Source organism: Salmo salar, chromosome 29, assembly GCF_965601325.2.
Source record: "Salmo salar chromosome 29, fSalSal1, whole genome shotgun sequence".
Taxonomy (NCBI): Eukaryota; Metazoa; Chordata; class Actinopteri; order Salmoniformes; family Salmonidae; genus Salmo; species Salmo salar.
This window is the reverse complement of record NC_138319.1, coordinates 7,932,745-7,950,008: the sequence shown is the minus strand read 5'-3', so window position 1 is coordinate 7,950,008 and position 17,264 is coordinate 7,932,745. Positions and strand designations below refer to the sequence as shown.

Here is a 17,264-nt window from a genome sequence, read left to right as displayed (position 1 = left end):
AGGGATGAACAATTTACAAACACCCTGAATTGCAAACAAAAAATGCATTTTCCTCTGACTACTCCCTTCATCTGCATCTGATTGGAGAAGATTTGTCAGGTGTAAACAATATGTTGGCAGCTTATCATTAGACTGGCTTTCACCTGGTCAGTTCTTTCAGATCAGTGCAATGAAGGAGAGGATGCGAGGAGAGGACATATTTCTAGACAATTGAGAAAGACCACTAGTCTACAGTCCACCCTGTACTGTCTCGTCCCATTTTTACTGTGTTTGGTTGTGTTTGTGGTTGTTTTGAGCTGCTTTCATGTGTAGGTCTTAATCAATTTAATGTTGATTATGTACAGTCGGTTTTTAAACTAAATCTACAGCACTGTTGGTCGTCGATCATAATAATGAACAGCATCAACAGAAATGCTTTGTTTTAAATGTCAATTTTTACTGCAAGTGACATTGATAATAATTGATATTAATAAAGGTATTTGAAATATAGATTTTTCATTATAATGACATCTGTCCTCTTGATAGCCATACTCTTCATAATCAGTGTCCAACAACAAATTGCTTAATGGGAAAACTAGTAGTGGCATATCACATGCACGTTATAAGGAGGGGAAAGCGTTAATATGATTTAATTACATTAAATATGTAAAATGCCACCATCTGTCGCGCATCTGCTGCCTCTTCCTCTAACAATGAAAAAATTGTTTTTCCCCCCTCTCTCCAAATCCGATAGCCAGATTTAAAGATCTTAATTATAGATTGTGTGGAATTAATGATTGCTTCAGTTCAGTAGCCACAGGATCCATGCTATTAACCACTTTGTCTTGAATTTCAACATACGTCATAAGAACTTAAGCTACAGTACCTTCGAGCTAGTCTGATGTCATCCTAGGCAAAAACTAAGGGAATATGGCTAATGTGCAGACTGATTTTTTATTTCCAAATTGGTAAAAATTTGGCCAGTCAGTGTTTAGGGTTTGGTTATGGTAAGTTTTAGTTTTTGGCTAGTCTGGCTGTCAAGTAGTCCCCAACTTTCTCACTTCCTATGTCTGTTAAATTGCCCTTTGTTGGGACAGCAAAGCTTATCTGGTTCTGAAACACTGATGTCTACGCATAGAAACAGTAAGGATGAATGCATGATTTTGAAGAAATTTAATTGTTGGATCATGTAAATATCCAGTACAAAATCATGTTGTACAAAGCAGATAGATGAATTAATGGGCATCGGGTCATGACAGGGCCCATTTAAACAACTTCACATACTATAACCTCTCATAGTATTAATCCACATAGAAAAAAAATGTCTGCACCCCTATTCTCCATCATTCCCCTTAAGTGTGCACTTGCACACTGTTTCAGAGCCCCTGTTTCTGTAGGGTGAGGCAGCTTGATGTACATGTACAGCCCCTGAACAGGATGCTACCTTCTTGCATGGATTTACATTCCTATTCTTGTAAATCCATGACTGGTAGCGTGCAGGTGCACCATTTAGGAGAAGGGTGGAGAATTGGGACACAGCCATAGACTGCTCAATAACATAGTCAGCAACATAATATAGAGGCAACCTTAAGGCTAGCCAACTGTCTACATTAACATATCTTTAGAAAGAGGACATCAGTACTGTATACTGTAGGCTAGCCATATCTGGCAGCTAACTCTTCTCTAGAAACCGCCAATAGCTTTGGCTTGTGTTGTTACACGATGCTTGATGTACTGTTTGTTTAATTTGTGTCCTTAGCTGAGCATGGTGTTAATGCACAAACATGTATTTATAGTGAAATTATGCTGCTGACACCCTGTATTAAAGAGAGACAATGGATGTACCAATCCCAGATTGTCCCTTTAAGGAAGGAAAACAATAATGCAGTCTGCTGCTGTCATTTCTCCTTCTGACATAAACTAGATGTCAAACCCTCAGGGCAGTAGAAGAATAACAGTTGTTTTTCAGTGTGAAGGGTTTAGAAACCCAAATAAATGCTGTTTATCAAAGCCACATGTGCCACAATCTCAAACAGTCACTTACACAGTGGGTGCTCAATGGTCTTCTTGTTTAATTTACACAGTTTCTTATTATAATATTGAGCATATTATAGTAGTATACATTTTTAACAAGTGTGTTCTTGTCTTAGAGGACTGTCTAAGCTACCACACCATTTTCATCAAATTATAAGATTTTTTACATCCGTGGGCACTTGGAAAATATTTTTGAAAAATAAAGTATCAAGTCCGATTTGTGTGAATTGTAAATGCTGCAGACATAGAGAAAAATATAATCGTCATTGTGGCAATTACGTCAGTTGTGTTATTAGTTTGAAATGTCTGCTAAATGTAATCAGTCCTCAGGTTGGCCTTTAGTAGAGAGTAGCCACTGCTTGTTTTAGCTAGGCTGAATCCCAAATGGCAGCCTGCTCCCTATATAGTACACTACTTTTGAAGAGGGCCCTGGGCAAAATTAGTGGACTATAGGGAATAAAGGGTCTTTTAGGATGCATCTCAGCACTTTTTTTCTCTTGATGTGCCGCTGCCCTCTGAGTGCTCCCTCATAAATTCCTCTTATCAGCTAAACAATATCAAAGCTGTTTGTTCATAAATCATAGAAAAATAATGCTTGGAGGCAATATCGCAATGCTACTACTGTTTAATTTGACATTTGCGGCCTTGGACAATTTGGGGTTGCTTTGCTTCATTTGAATTGCTATATTTTCTTACTACATACATGTCAAACCATTTTATGATGGCAAACCATTTCATGACCATTTCATACGTATGTGTCAAACCATTTCTTGATCCTAATATTGTATTGACCTTTACCTCCTATGTCAAGGACAATCCCAAGGGAATATCGACCCTCTTCCTCACAACTGAAATATCATATTTCCCTTAATAGGCAGCGTTTTCCCCCACATAGTCCCAATATGTCAAGCCTGAGAATGCCCTTTTTGTCAGTGTGCACATCACAAATATATAGTCAACCATCAATCAATTACTTACATTTGAATGAAAAGGAAACTGTTTTAAAATACAGAAAAGCATACAGAGTAAAACACTAAGTAAGGAATTAATGTTTAATGGGAACTGCATGTTTCGTTTATACTAAGCAACACACTGCTACTGTAACCCTCTATGCTTTCATGTCTACAGACAGTCTTCCAATAAGAATACATAATAATAATAATAACTACTTTATTTTTATAGCGCATTTTAATACAAGTAAAAAGTGCTTCACTTCATAAAATAAAAAGTACTAACAAAGACAGGAAGGAAAATGACAAATGATAGCAAATTAAAATCATACCTTTAATGTATGATTTCAATGTATCTTTATAAAAGTGTGTCTTCAGCAGGGATTTAAAAAGAGGCACTGAATCGGCAAGCCTGATATCCTCTGGCAGACCATTCCAAAGTCCAGGGGCCCTAATGGCAAATACCTGCTCTTCTTTCGTTTTCAACCTAGACTTTGGAATGGTCAGCAGTGCCCTGCCAGAGGATCTCAGGCTGCATCCTGGCTCATAGGGAGATACAATATCTGTGATATAGGATGGGGCTAAACCAAGCCTAGCCTTACATGTGATTAATACAATTTTTAAATATATTCTAAAAGTGACTGGTAGCCTGTGTAGAGAAGCTAAAATACGTGTGATATGGTAACATTTTCTGGTGCATGTTAAAAGCCGAGCTGCAGCATTTTGAACTAACTGTAGACAATGGAGTGATTTCTGACTGAGACATGCATACAAAGAGTAACAGTAATCTAGGCATGAGGAATAAAAAGCATGTATAACTTTCTCCAGATCAGTGACTGAAATAAGACTTGACTTTAGCTATTTTTCTTAGATGATAAAAGCAGGACTGGACTACCGTTTTTACATGCAGCTCGAGGTCAAGGTCAAAGAAGACAAGGTTACTGGCCGTAGGCTTTACATTGGTGGACAAATGACCAAGGTTATTTACAATCTAGATGGGGGCCAAATAAAACATCCTCTGATTTTGTATCATTGAGCTGGAGAAAATGTTCAGACATCCAACATTTGATGTCAGCAAGACACTTGTGAAGGGTAGCTATGCTAGCTTGGTCACTGGGTCTGATTGGTAAATAAAGCTGTATGTCATCCACCTAGCAGTGAAACTGAATGTTATGATTGTGGATGATGTCACCAAGGGGACAGGTAAAAAAGGATGTGGCCCAGATTTGACCCCTGAGGGACACAATAGTGAATAGCTGCTGGGGACATTACTAAACCACCCATGCTCACGGAGAAACATCTGCCACATAAATATGACCTGAACCAGACGAGGTCAATGCCAGGGGTTCGCATCCACTTCTTCAGCCGGTCAACAAGGATGTTATGACAGATATTACAGTAACACTTTTTAAAGAGGGTGCCTTAAAAGTTCTTCAGATACATACAGCGCCCAGAGGAGCTTTTTGGTCCAGGTGTTTCAGCTACCCCCACAGAGAATATAGCCATGATCGAAATGATTGGCATCCTTGATTTTCGTTTATTGGCATCCTTGATTTTTTTTAATTGAACCTTTATTTGATAAATATGAGCAAAAAATACTGAGCTATATTGCACGATAAATTCATTTGACAATTATATTATTTTAAACTAATACAATTGCTCATAGAAATATTTTTTATAACAATAATTAAAAACAAATCTGTATGTAAAGATTCGGTATGGAGGAATGGTCTAAGATCCCTCCCAATGTGTCCTCCAATCTCATAAAACATTTTAGCAAAAGGCTAAGTGCTGTTATCCTCACAAGTGGAGGGTACCAGAGTACTGAGCAATAATTTTGACAACAATTTTTTGGAGAAAGCAATGTATTACTTGTTAAACAAAATCTCTTTCTCTGAGCAATTGTATTAGTATAATCCAAAAAAATTGCATAAAATACAGCTCAGTCTTTTTTCTCATCTTCATCAAGGGTGCCAATAATTTCGATCATGACTGTATGGGTTTGTCACAAATGGCACCCTATTCCCTAGATAGTGCACTACTGTTGACCAGAGACTTATGTACCTTAGTACAAATGTAATGCACTATGGAATAGTGTGCCATTTGTGAGGCAGGATATATGCAAAACTATAAGGAGATGTGGATCAGGTATTGACAGTCAGAAAGGTGTGTTTTGTGACGTCCAACCCATAGAAATAGAATGAGTAGAGCGGTTGTCCCCCTTCAAGTCAATTATGCCATAGTGGGTGACTGGCGGACAGTTTGAGTGTACCCATAGAGATAAAGCATTCAGCCTCTCAGCAAGGCTTGTGTGACCTCAAAATAGCATTGTGACATACAGAGTCATTGCTATAAGGGGGTAGATGGGACGCTAGAAGCCTGAAAACAAAACATAACTGTACACTGTATTGTATCGATTTACAGATAAGCACACACAAGCTACGATAGAACTCACAAAATGCAGCTTTTTTTGTCCCAGAAACACTGAAAAATTAATAGGCGCTGTCTGTCTATCAAGTCCACCACAAAACCGCTTGCTGTTACTCCCTCCTTTGCAGGAAGCTTTTGAAAAAGAAAAGAGTAGAAGTTTGTTTGTATATAGAGATACTGTGTTTGTGGGCCTGGTGTACAGAGTAAAGTACAACAAGTCTTTCCTCAGGAGTCCCCTGCTGCCAAGCAGAGAAAGACCACTAATACTGACAGGATACACCTAGCTTCTTCCTCCTAGTCCTCCAGAGAGGTCAAACATCAACGGTGATCAACGACGGTAAAATACTGCCTCGTGTCTGTTTGTGTCCTCTTTGTTTTGATCTATTGTTTGCCACTTCAACACAGTACCAGGAGTTAAGTTCACTTTAGCTAGTGTGCGAGTGTTTATTTGTTTGTTGTACGTTTTCCTTTAGCTCCCCTCTTACGAGATCCTTCTCTCTCATTAGGAATCCCTGCAGCTGTCACTGTCCTCTCCCCCGTACAAGTCAGCTAGTTTCTTAAACCTGGGTCCCCACTCGCTCAGGTAGTTATAGTCCTGGTCTCCCTCTGTGGTCATGGAGCCCAGGGAGCTAAGGGACTCAGCAACTGAGCCGCTCCCTTCGTAGGCGTAGGTGGCCAGGGAGTCGTAGGGCGGTGCGGTGGGGTCCTGGTCGTTTTCCTGAAGCCTTTGGTTTATGAAGTTCCTGACGTCCGCGTTGTCCCTATGGGCCGGGGGAAGGATCACAGTCCGACGGACGGGAGGGTGCAGGGTCTCGGGCTTAATGTCCCTGCGCTGTTTGCTCTCCTCTGTGGCCTCTGGGTTGCGCAGCGTGCCGATATCAAAGGCCTGGGTGTCCTCCTCTCCGCCCCCTTCATCGTTGTAGCTGACGACGTTGTCTCTCACATCCTCTTTGGAGATGATCAGAGGCTCCTTCTTCCTCTGCTGCCTCCTCAGGGCAGCGAACAGCACCACAATCACTATTGACACAAAAAGAGAGGGAAAGACAGAGAAGAACTTGAGTATGAGATGGGAGAGGAGAGGCAAGGAAAGGAGAGGTGAGCAAAGGAAAGGAGAGGAGTGTGCTTCGATACTGAGGAATGCATTGATCATGATCACTTCAGAAACAAGACAAAAAAAGGCTGTGCATCTTTTGATATTTTTCATTCCTGGGTTCCTCCTATTTTCTGAAGGATAGCTTTTGTCTGTTGGGAACCATTGGTGGTGTGGATATATGATACGCTCACTAATGTACTTTGGTGGGCTGAGAAAGGCTTGCGCTGCCACATAGAACGTGTGAGGTGGATGTGAAACTTATAATTTATGTGTGTTGATGTGATTGATGCTTTAAATATGCTCTATGTAAGCCACATTCCAAATAAAATTTTCTGTGTCATTTAAAAAGATTCATGGACAATAAAGCTTTTTTTATTGAACTGAATTGTACAGTACTCACTGAGCAGTATGAGGACACAGAAGATGATGGCCATGAGGGCTCCAGTGCTGAGGCCTGCGGTGAGGACCAGAGCTTCCTGGTTACACAGCTGCATGTTCCCCTCGCGGTCGCAGGTACAAACGTGCACCGTCAGGGTGTTGGTGCTGCTCTGCATGGGGAAGTCGCTGTCCGAGATCACCACGGGAACCAGATAGGTACTCCTCTGTAGCCGGCTGTAGCTGTTCCGTCTGGTCAGGATACCTGCCGTGTTGTCTGTTGGAGAGAAAATTGTTAGCTACCATACAAGTTAGGTGGAGGAACGTTTCCCAGTTTTTTAAGAGGCTTGTTTTCTTTCAATTTATCTTGTCTCAAATGTACGGCCTTAAAAATTATATTAGAGTGTGCTTAAATATATATGACTGGGTGTGATTTACAAATTGTGATCATGGCAGCTGTGGAATACATACAGCATGTTATGAATATACCAAATAAAAGACACTGACATTAAATGTGTGTCAACTGTTGTTCTACAGGAGGAAGGGCACATACCTTTATTGTCTCTGACGGTGAAGTTGGCTTTCACAGAAGCCTCATGCGCTAGACTGAAGAAGAACCTGTGTCCACCAATAGGCTCGTCAGCGTCTGCAGCACTTACTGTCTGAATCCTCTGAAAAAGGTAGGACAAATATGATCAAGCACAGATAACATACTTTATCTCGAGGAACAAGATGAATGTGTTAACTGATGAAGGTTATACACTGATAAAGGTTAGATCAGTTGGGGACCTTAGGTGGCAAAGAAGACCTGCTGTAGGGGTTTAAAATAATAGTACATTGTTTTCCATTACCTGGTTAGCCTTGGCGTTTTCACAGACAAATGTCTCGTAGTAAGTGGCAAACGTAGGAGCGTTGTCATTAACGTCCAGTACTCTAACATAGACTGGTACACGACTCATCAGCCGTGGGTTGTCTGTGATACAAAGGGACATGACATTTAATAACAACACCAACTAAAAGACAATAACTGCCTTTGATACGATTGTGATACTGTTCTGTGTCTCAGCAAGCACTTTGGTGTAGGTCCCTCAAATTCAAATCTAGACTTTGAAGTCAGTTCCACTGCTTTTTTTCATTCTTACCCTCTAATCAGGGACTGATTTAGACCGGCGACGGCAAGTGGGTGCAATAAATTATCAGGTAGAATAGAAAACCAGCAGTAGTCAGGATCGCGTAGTGTCAGATCTGAATACCCCTGCTCACAGTGGAAAATACTGTAGAACAGGGGTATTCAAATCTTACAATACGACAATGGCTCGCCCCCAGTAGGGGGAGATGAACAAACGCAAAGCAAGCACTGCTCTATGAGGTCCGGAGTAATGCTGGTATGTTGTTGTACCTGATCTGGTGTCCCAGGTCTGAATCAATCCATGATTACAGAGGAAGAATGAAAAAAAATAATTACGTGGAACTGGCTTCAAGGTCCATATTGGATTTGGGGGCTATGGAAGTAGATCTACTTTGTCTTGTTGATACAATGATGCTAACTCAACTGCTCATACTACTGTACATGTAACTAGAAAGTACTGTAGTAATTCACCACACGCACGCACGCACGCACACACACACACACACACACAAACACACACGTACATCAATGATCAACAAGGCCAAGGCTTTCGTCTCTGTCAATCACTGCATTCTTATCGGCAGACTCAATAGCTTTGGCTTCTCAAATGACTGCCTCGCCTGGTTCACCAACTACTTCTCAGATAGAGTTCAGTGTGTCAAATCGGAGGGCCTTTTGTCTAGAACTCTGCCAGTCTCTATGGGGGTGCCACAGGGTTCAATTCTCGGGCCGACTCTTTTCTCTGTGTATATCAATGATGTCGCTCTTGCTGCTGGTGATTCTCTGATCCACCTCTACACAGACGACACCATTCTGCATACATCTGGCCCTTCTTTGGACACTGTGCTAACAAACCTCCAAACGAGCTTCAACGCCATACAACATTCCTTCCGTGGCCTCCAACTGATTTTAAATGCTAGTAAGTGCTAGTAAATTACTAACAAGTAATGCTAGTAATGCTAGTAAGTGCATGCCCGACGAGCATCACTACTCTGGACGGTTCTGACCTAGAATATGTGGACAACTACAAATGTCTGGTTAGACTGTAAACTCTCCTTCCAGACTCACATTAAGCATCTCCATTCCCAAATTAAATCTAGAATCGGCTTCCTACTTCGCAACAAAGCCTCCTTCACTCATGCCGCCAAACATACCCTCGTAAAACTGACTATCCTACTGATTCTTGACTTCGGTGATGTCATTTACAAAATAGCCTCCAACACTCGACTCAGACTACATCCAGTTTGCTATCACAGTGCCGTCCGTTTATCACCAAAGCCCCATATACTACCCACCACGGCGACCTGTATGCTCTCGTTGGCTGGCCTTCACTACATATCCATCGCCAAACCCACTGGCTCCAGGTCATCTATAAGTCTTGGCTAGGTAAAGCCCCACCTTATCTCAGCTCACTGGTCACCATAGCAACACCCACCCGTAGCACGTGCTCCAGCAGGTATATTGCACTGGTCATCCCCAAAGCCAACACTTCCTTTGGCCGCCTTTCCTTCCAGTTCTCTGCTGCCAATGACTGGAACGAATTTCAAAAATCTCTGAAGCTGGAGTCTTATATCTCCCTCTCTAACTTTAAGCATCAGCTGTCAGAGCAGCTTACCGATCACTGTACCTGTACACAGCCAATCAATATTATTACTTACCTCCCTACTCTTCTACATTTGCAAACACTGTACATAGATTTTTATATTTTTATTTTCTTTAGTGTTACTGACTGTACGCTGGTTTATGTGTGACTCTGTATTGTTTTTGTTGCACTGCTTTGTTTTACCTTGGCCATGTTGCAATTGTAAATGAGAACTTGTTCTCAACTGGCCTACCTGGTTAAATAAAGGTGAAATAAAAAAACATGGTACTTACTGAACTCAGTGGCAATAACAGAGACATTGTGCCAGGCAATGTCCTCTCTGTCCAGAGTCCTCAGCATGAACACTGAGCCGTTACCTGGGTGCACGTTGAGCACCCTGTCCATGTCTGTACGCCGGTCAATAGAGTACCTGCACATAGGAAACAAGTATAAGCTTCCTCACTTTGTTTTCATATAAACCCAATGCACTGTTGGCTGTGAGGCAGTGTATAAGCTTCTTCACGTTCGCAGGAATATTATGCACCCTGTCTTTGTCTGTGTGCTGTTCTATCGAGTACCTGTATCTGCACAAAACAAATGTCCTTGCATTCTTTTTAGAGAAATCCAGTGCCGCATTATCACAACAATACGTCCTACTGCTACAAATATCATCCAATTTGAAAGCAATTTGGATGACTGACAGTTGTGGATTGGTCATTCGGCTAAAAATAGAATGACTTCAAAAATGTTTATCTGTGCTAACATGGACACATAAACACAAAGGCATGCACACACACACACAAACACACACAACATTTATGTGCACCTACAGACACACACACACACACACACACACACACACACACACACACACACACACACACACACACACACACACACACACACACACACACACACACACACACACACACACACACACACACACACACACACAGGTAATCCAGTTGTGTTGTGTTTCTCCACTTCCTAAGAATGACTGTTATACATCAGTTTGATTAATGGAGGATCAGAATTCGGTTGTGTCCCAAATTCAACCTATTTCCTATATAGTGCACGAACCAGGGTGGTCAGTTGCTCAGGTATCCTGTACCATCGCACCCCCTACCCCAATCTCCCTCTCTTCCATATACACCCTCTCCCCTTTCACAACCACTATTTTTACTATTTTTCCTGAACAACCAACCGTGTTATCTATCTATCTATCTATCTATCTATCTATCTATCTATCTATCTATCTATCTATCTATCTATCTATCTATCTATCTATCTATCTATCTATCTATCTATCTATCTATCTATCTATCTATCTATCTATCTATCTATCTATCTATCTATCTATCTATCTATCTATCTATCTATCTATCTATCTATCTATCTATCTATCTATCTATCTATCTATGTATCTAAATGCGCCCTACACACATACAGACACACTATTTGCCCCTCTCGTTTCTGACAGTTAGTCTAAGCTTGTTAAATCTGTTGCTGTTGGCGTGCTAATTGCCTTTCTAATATTCTCAATAATTCAGTCGGCTGGGCTCCTCCGCTGATTAATATCAACAGATAAGTATGTATGTGTGTGTGTGTGTGTGTGCGTCTGTCCTCTCCCCTCCCCAATGTGTGTGTTTGTGTGCGTGCGTAGTACCTGACGGGACTGCGGCTGCTGTCTGGATCTGTGGCGCTGACTGATCCAATGATTGTGCCTACCGCCACGTCTTCTTTGACCTCCATGACATAGCCGACCCGGTCGAACACGGGCGGCTCGTCCACATCCTCCACGATCAGTTTGACCGTCGCCCCGTCCGTGGTCGCCGCATAGAGCAGGAACCGAGGGTCAGGGTTGGAGTTCTCCACCTGGATCCTTAGAGTGTAGGACCGCTTCCTCTCAAAGTCCAGAGACTGAGGAGACAGAGGTAGAGTGGAGAAGAGAGGGTTAACAACTCACACACACTCAATCGCCAGATGACACATTTCTATTCCACTTTCTTTCCTTTTCACACAGACAAATCCTGTGACATGCAACACCCTCCTCGTCTAAGCAACACACACACACGCACAGACACACACAGACACACCAAACAACGCGCACTCTATCAACAATTGAATTGATTCAGTGTGACTCAACCTCTCTGTTCCTCGTCAGTTGACACATTTTTAATTTACTTCCCCTCTCACACAGACAAATCCTGTGACTTGCAACACAATCCTCATCGAAGACACACACAATATCAACAATTGAATTAATTCAGTGTAACTCAACGACTCCCTCTTTTTCTGGCTGCTTTCTGGTGTCTGGGGTGGCAGGGAGCCTAGTGGCTAGAGTGTTGGGCCAGTAATTGAAATGTTGCTAGTGTAGTAGAAGAACGTGAGAAGGTAATATACTCGCGACTGGTGACTTGCTGAAACCAGCCTGGTGAGTTGATTCAATATGGCATTGTCAGGAGTGATGGCTGTATATTTGCATCTCACAGGAGCGAGTCACACCTTTGCTGTAGCAATCTCCAGGATGAGAAGTTCTCATGGAAATCCTAGGGTCACTGTCACCAGGAGAGGTGTGAAGACTGATGAAACTTGAATCGACTAAATTAATGTTACTGTGTGAATTAAATTGTTGTGGTTGGTTTGTTTCAAGAGCTTATAAAGAGCTGCACATATGTCTTATTGCATTATATGTTTTCTGCTTGATGTATTTTTAAAGTGACAGGATTTAAATTGTATGTTGGGTTGACTGGTTATCAGGCACATTCCTATTGTCTGGTCATAACATTCAAATTGAGTTGATTAGTTTAGAATCTGGGTGTGTTTTCCTGTTTTTGTTTTCACTCGCAAAGTGTTAAGTAATTTTAATTCAAGCTCCTGTGTGTATCAAACACACAGTTTTTCTCTTAGAGATGATTCTGAACTGAAGACACATGTAACCACTTTAAGTCTTAGCCTATTGGGGATAGTAATTTACTCTGTGTTATTTTGTAATGTATGTATTTCATGCGCACTGTAATTGTTTGAGTGTCAATTCTTTCGTAATACATTCTATTAGTTGAATTGAGTAAATGCATTCCTCGTTTAACAGAGTAATAATTTGATTGACTATATGCCTATAATTTAATAGGGCTATTGATTGTTGTTAATTACACTACACACACAGCATATACAGTACGAGCGGTCTCTAACTGTGCATCTCTGAGCTGGGGTTAACTCAATAATTTAATGCTAGGACATTAATTGCCAGATATTAGCTCCTTGTTCCTCAGCCTCTTAATAATTGTATAACAGTAAACCTAGACATGTGTATCTTATAGTATTCTGAGTGGTGACGCAAGGCTCGTAACCTTGGCTGTACCCACTGGATACGGGTATGGGCCTATAGCATTCACATAATAATGGAGTCAGATTGATAAATGTAGTTTATTATTATTCAACATACATAATGGAGACCCCTCATCCTCAGTCTCGATGGGGATTTCCACCAACCTACGTAATGGTTGGATCATTTCAACCAAACTAAATGGTGACTCATCCAGCTATTGGCAATTTCTATATTACATTACACTAGTTCAAATCCCCAAGCCGACAAGGTGAGAAATCTGTTGATGTGCCCTTGAGCAAGGCACTTAACCCTAATTGCACCAAGTCTAGGTCCAAGAGGCTTCTAAACGGCTTCTACCCCCAAGCCATAAGACTCCTGAACATCTAATCCTGAACAGCACCCCCTCTCCCTATTTTACACCGCTGCTACTCTCTGTTGTTATCATCTATGCATAGCCACTTTAATAACTCTACCTACATGTACATATTACTTCAACTAACCGTTGCCCCCGCACATTGACTCTGTACCGGTACCCCCCTGTGTATCGTCTCGCTACTGTTATTTTACTGCTGCTCTTTAATTACTTGTTACTTGTCTTTCTTATTCTTACTCATATTTTTTTTAAACTGCATTGTTGGTTAGGGGCTCGTAAGTAAGCATTTCACTGTAAGGTCTACAACTGTTGCATTCGGCGCATGTGACTAATAGAATTTGATTTGATAATGGCAGCCCCTGGCCGTGACCCCACTCTCCGAGGGTGTCTCGGGAGAGTTGGGATATGCAAAAAAAAAACATTTCCAATTCACACATGCGTGTGTGAAAATAGGACAAATATAAGCACCACACAATTAGTATTATATTCTGTCTTTAGTAAATTAACTCAGGTATGCGGTGTAAAAAAAGTTTAAAGCTCTCTCCTCTTCTTTCTATTTGTGTGAATCCCAATAATCTCTCCTTTCTCCTGAAGTGTGCACTTGTTTGCTTCTAAGCGACTTTGGATCCATCATATAAATACCATGTAGTATTATTATTATTATTCCCTTCATGGCCTTGAAAGGAAATTACTGGTATATGCTATGGAAACTCTAGCCATGGGATGAAACCTCTAGCTCTGTGCTCCATCTTTAAGAGTGTCATCACACCAACGCTCTCTGGAAAGAACACATCTGACGTGTGCCTTTAGCTGTGAGGGAGCTACTGCCAAATCAAATGCAGTCATTTAACCGGAGAGGTAGGTGTGTATGTGTGTGTGCGCACTTGCATCAGTGCAGGTTTTTCAATGCCAATGAGCTTTCAACTGGCTACTGTCTGCCTGTACCGAACTTGATATCAAACAAATACAGACATTTGATATGACCCTTCATACTCAAAAAATCATTGATTTATTTTTTGTCCTGCTTGGCTTTTCCTCAAGACAGGGGTTTAATGATGTCAACATGAGTATGTGTTGTTTGGTGACAGTGCTAGTGGTACAGGAGAAATGGCATGCCCTTTTACCTAGATGAGCCATTTAATTAAAGTAGGCTCGGTTGTAGACCAGACTCGGTACACACCCGCACATACACACAGAGCGCGAGAGAGCGAGCCTAGATCCCTCCAATATCATTACAACGGTAGCATCAGCAGAAGGCAATTACATCTCCCTCCACTCAATGATGACCTGGTGGAAGTGGCGTGATCGATTTAAAGCCACACTAGAGGATAAGGGGGCGCTTGATAAAGCAACAATCTGATTCTGTTTAATACATCAAAACATACTATAGCTCAGAGCACCCAGAGGACTACTGACTGGTTCTGGTGAAATAAATACCTAGCATCAATCTGATCTGCACTCAGAAACCGTGACTAAGAATACATACTATCTGAGCATGTGAATGTAAAATCTGACATGACTGGATAGCAATGTGGCAAACTCCACCCTTTCAAAAGGCAAGGTGAAGCAGTTACCATATCACTTAAATCTACCAAATACTTTTAGGGCCCTAGGGAGTACTGGTTAGGGGTTGATTTGGAATCCAAACATTTTGAACAAGTGTGGACAGTAGTACGGTCTAGCACAGTGTTTCCCAAACTCTCTCCAAGGAGTGCACGTTTTGGTTTTTGCCCGAACACTACACAGCTTAATCAAGTTACCCAAGCTTGAGGATTCGTTGATTATTTGAATCAGCTGTGTAGTGCTAGGGAAAAAACCAAAACGTACACCCCTTGGGGCCCCGAGGACCGAGTTTGGGAAACCTTGATCTAGTGTTTATAGGGGTTACGGTTCAATTTCAAATCCAGCCATATTGAACTTTCTGAGTGTGATAACACCTAGGGAGTAGGGTCGAATGCCCCATGAACGAGGGACTAGGAGTGATTTGGAATCCAGCCATACTGTAAGTCGCTCTGGATAAGAACGTCTGCTAAATTACGTAATTGTAAAAATTAGGGGCAAAGGAATAGGGACTAGGGACAAAGGGTAGTGGTAGATTTGGAATCCAGCCATTCACTGACCTTCCTGAGGGTGATGACACCATCCTGTGTGCTCCTATTGGTTGAGATGTCGAACATGGCGGGGCCGTCGCTGCTGGTGATTCGGTAGTACATCTCAGCGTTCCTGCCGATGTCAGCGTCCGTAGCTCGCAGCACAGCCACCGTCGAGCCCGGTTCTGTCGACTCGGGAGCTTTGAACTCATACAGACCTGGAGGAAAGACATACACACATCCGTTGTTGTTGTTTTTTCCATCTGTACCACCTGGATCAACCCCTAAACTCATACTTTTAAATACTGTACATCTTAAAAGCCAAGATCAATCAATCTTGCATCATTTATTCAACTCTGAATACAATGGACCATACATAGCTAGTTATTTTCACCAGATGATTTCCTGGTTTGAGCCAGATAAATTGATGCGTCCCTGTCTGCCAGCTTGAGCACCCCACTGTGTCTCATATGCTTAAATAAATAGCTGGTCTGGTCTGCAGAGGGATGGACCTGTTATACACACGGGCTGCATATACAAACACCACTGACACCCTCATAAAACATGCTGACATCATTCTGGCAACGCCTGAGTCGGCAGGTCCCACACACACACATCTTGCATGCACACACGCAAGTGTACAAACACACGCGCGCACACACACGCACGCACGCACGCACGCACGCACGCACACACACACACACACACACAAAGGCATGGGCACAGACTCAGACATGTTTGTTTTACTATCGTTGTAGGAACAAACAATTAATTTCCATTCAAAATCCTATTTTCCTTAACCCTAACCTTAACCCCTAACCATAACTATCCTTGTGAGGATTTATGGTCTCCACAAGGATAGTAAAACCACACACACACACACACACCACACACACACACACACACACACACACACACACACACACACACACACACACACACACACACACACACACACACACACACACACACACACACACACACACACACATCCCACTATGGAGAAGTTTCCCAGGCTAACAAGTATTCAGCATTAGGTCGAGAGGTATAATATACAAAAATTATATCGCTGCCTGACACTGGGTGTCCCATTACAATATCCACTTGCCCTCACTCTGTCTTTCTCTTTCTACCTGCCCCCTCTCTTCATCCCTCCCTCCATTTATTCCTCCCCGTCTCACCTTCTCTTCCTTTCTATCCATCCCAACTCCTTCAATCCCTCCCTTCCTGTTCTGTCCATTGAGGTGAGGTGCAGTGACAGTGTTTGTCTCCCTGTTGTAGAGGGTGATAAATGGAGTCAGGGTTTCTACGTTTGTGTGAGTTTTGTCACGTGAAGAGCTGTTTGGCTTGTATGCGTTGATTCTAACCAAGTGTAACACGCCCACACACACACACACACGCAAACACACAGAGATAAACACAGAGACATAGAAGCACACACACACACTGCTGTTATTGAGGGGAAACAAAATGACACCAGTAATCTGTCAATCTGATGCAGCTGCCTTTGCAATTCACCAGATGCACCAGAGAGGGAGAGAGCAAGGGAAAGAGAGGGACAGGAGACAGTGTGTGAGTGGAGATTGAAGGAAAGTGGGAGAGGAGTGTATGAGAAAAAGATGAATGGCAAAAGAAACACTGAAAGCGAGGACGAGGAAGGAGAAAAAAATGAGAAACAAAGGACAGTAGCGGAGCCACACACAGTGACATTGAGAGCGTTAGAGAGAGCAAGAGAAAGAGATAGAGAATGACGGAGAGAAAGAGAATGAAAGTGATAGAGTTAGAGATAAAGAGAGAGCGACAGAGAAAGAGTGAAGAAGATAAAACCCACAGTGTACTCTTTTCATTTAATAGGGATTAGCAGGCTGATCTGATGCACTGTGCAGGACCCTTCACTCTCT

General features: G+C 42.1%; 1 protein-coding gene across 1 annotated transcript in view; it reads right to left on the bottom strand.

The window, feature by feature from the left end:
* Nucleotides 1–1,137: 1,137 nt before the first annotated feature.
* LOC106590055 (cadherin-6) overlaps nucleotides 1,138–17,264 on the bottom strand; it is a 100,269-nt gene continuing 84,142 nt past the window's right edge. Inside the window, exons 6-12 of the mRNA XM_014180566.3 lie at nucleotides 15,394–15,581; nucleotides 11,239–11,492; nucleotides 9,866–10,002; nucleotides 7,713–7,834; nucleotides 7,415–7,532; nucleotides 6,887–7,138; nucleotides 1,138–6,410 (exon numbers count right to left, since the gene is read on the bottom strand). Of these exons, the coding sequence (XP_014036041.1) occupies nucleotides 5,896–6,410; nucleotides 6,887–7,138; nucleotides 7,415–7,532; nucleotides 7,713–7,834; nucleotides 9,866–10,002; nucleotides 11,239–11,492; nucleotides 15,394–15,581 (1,586 nt within the window). The 3' untranslated portion in view covers nucleotides 1,138–5,895. The remainder of the gene's footprint in view (nucleotides 6,411–6,886; nucleotides 7,139–7,414; nucleotides 7,533–7,712; nucleotides 7,835–9,865; nucleotides 10,003–11,238; nucleotides 11,493–15,393; nucleotides 15,582–17,264) is intronic.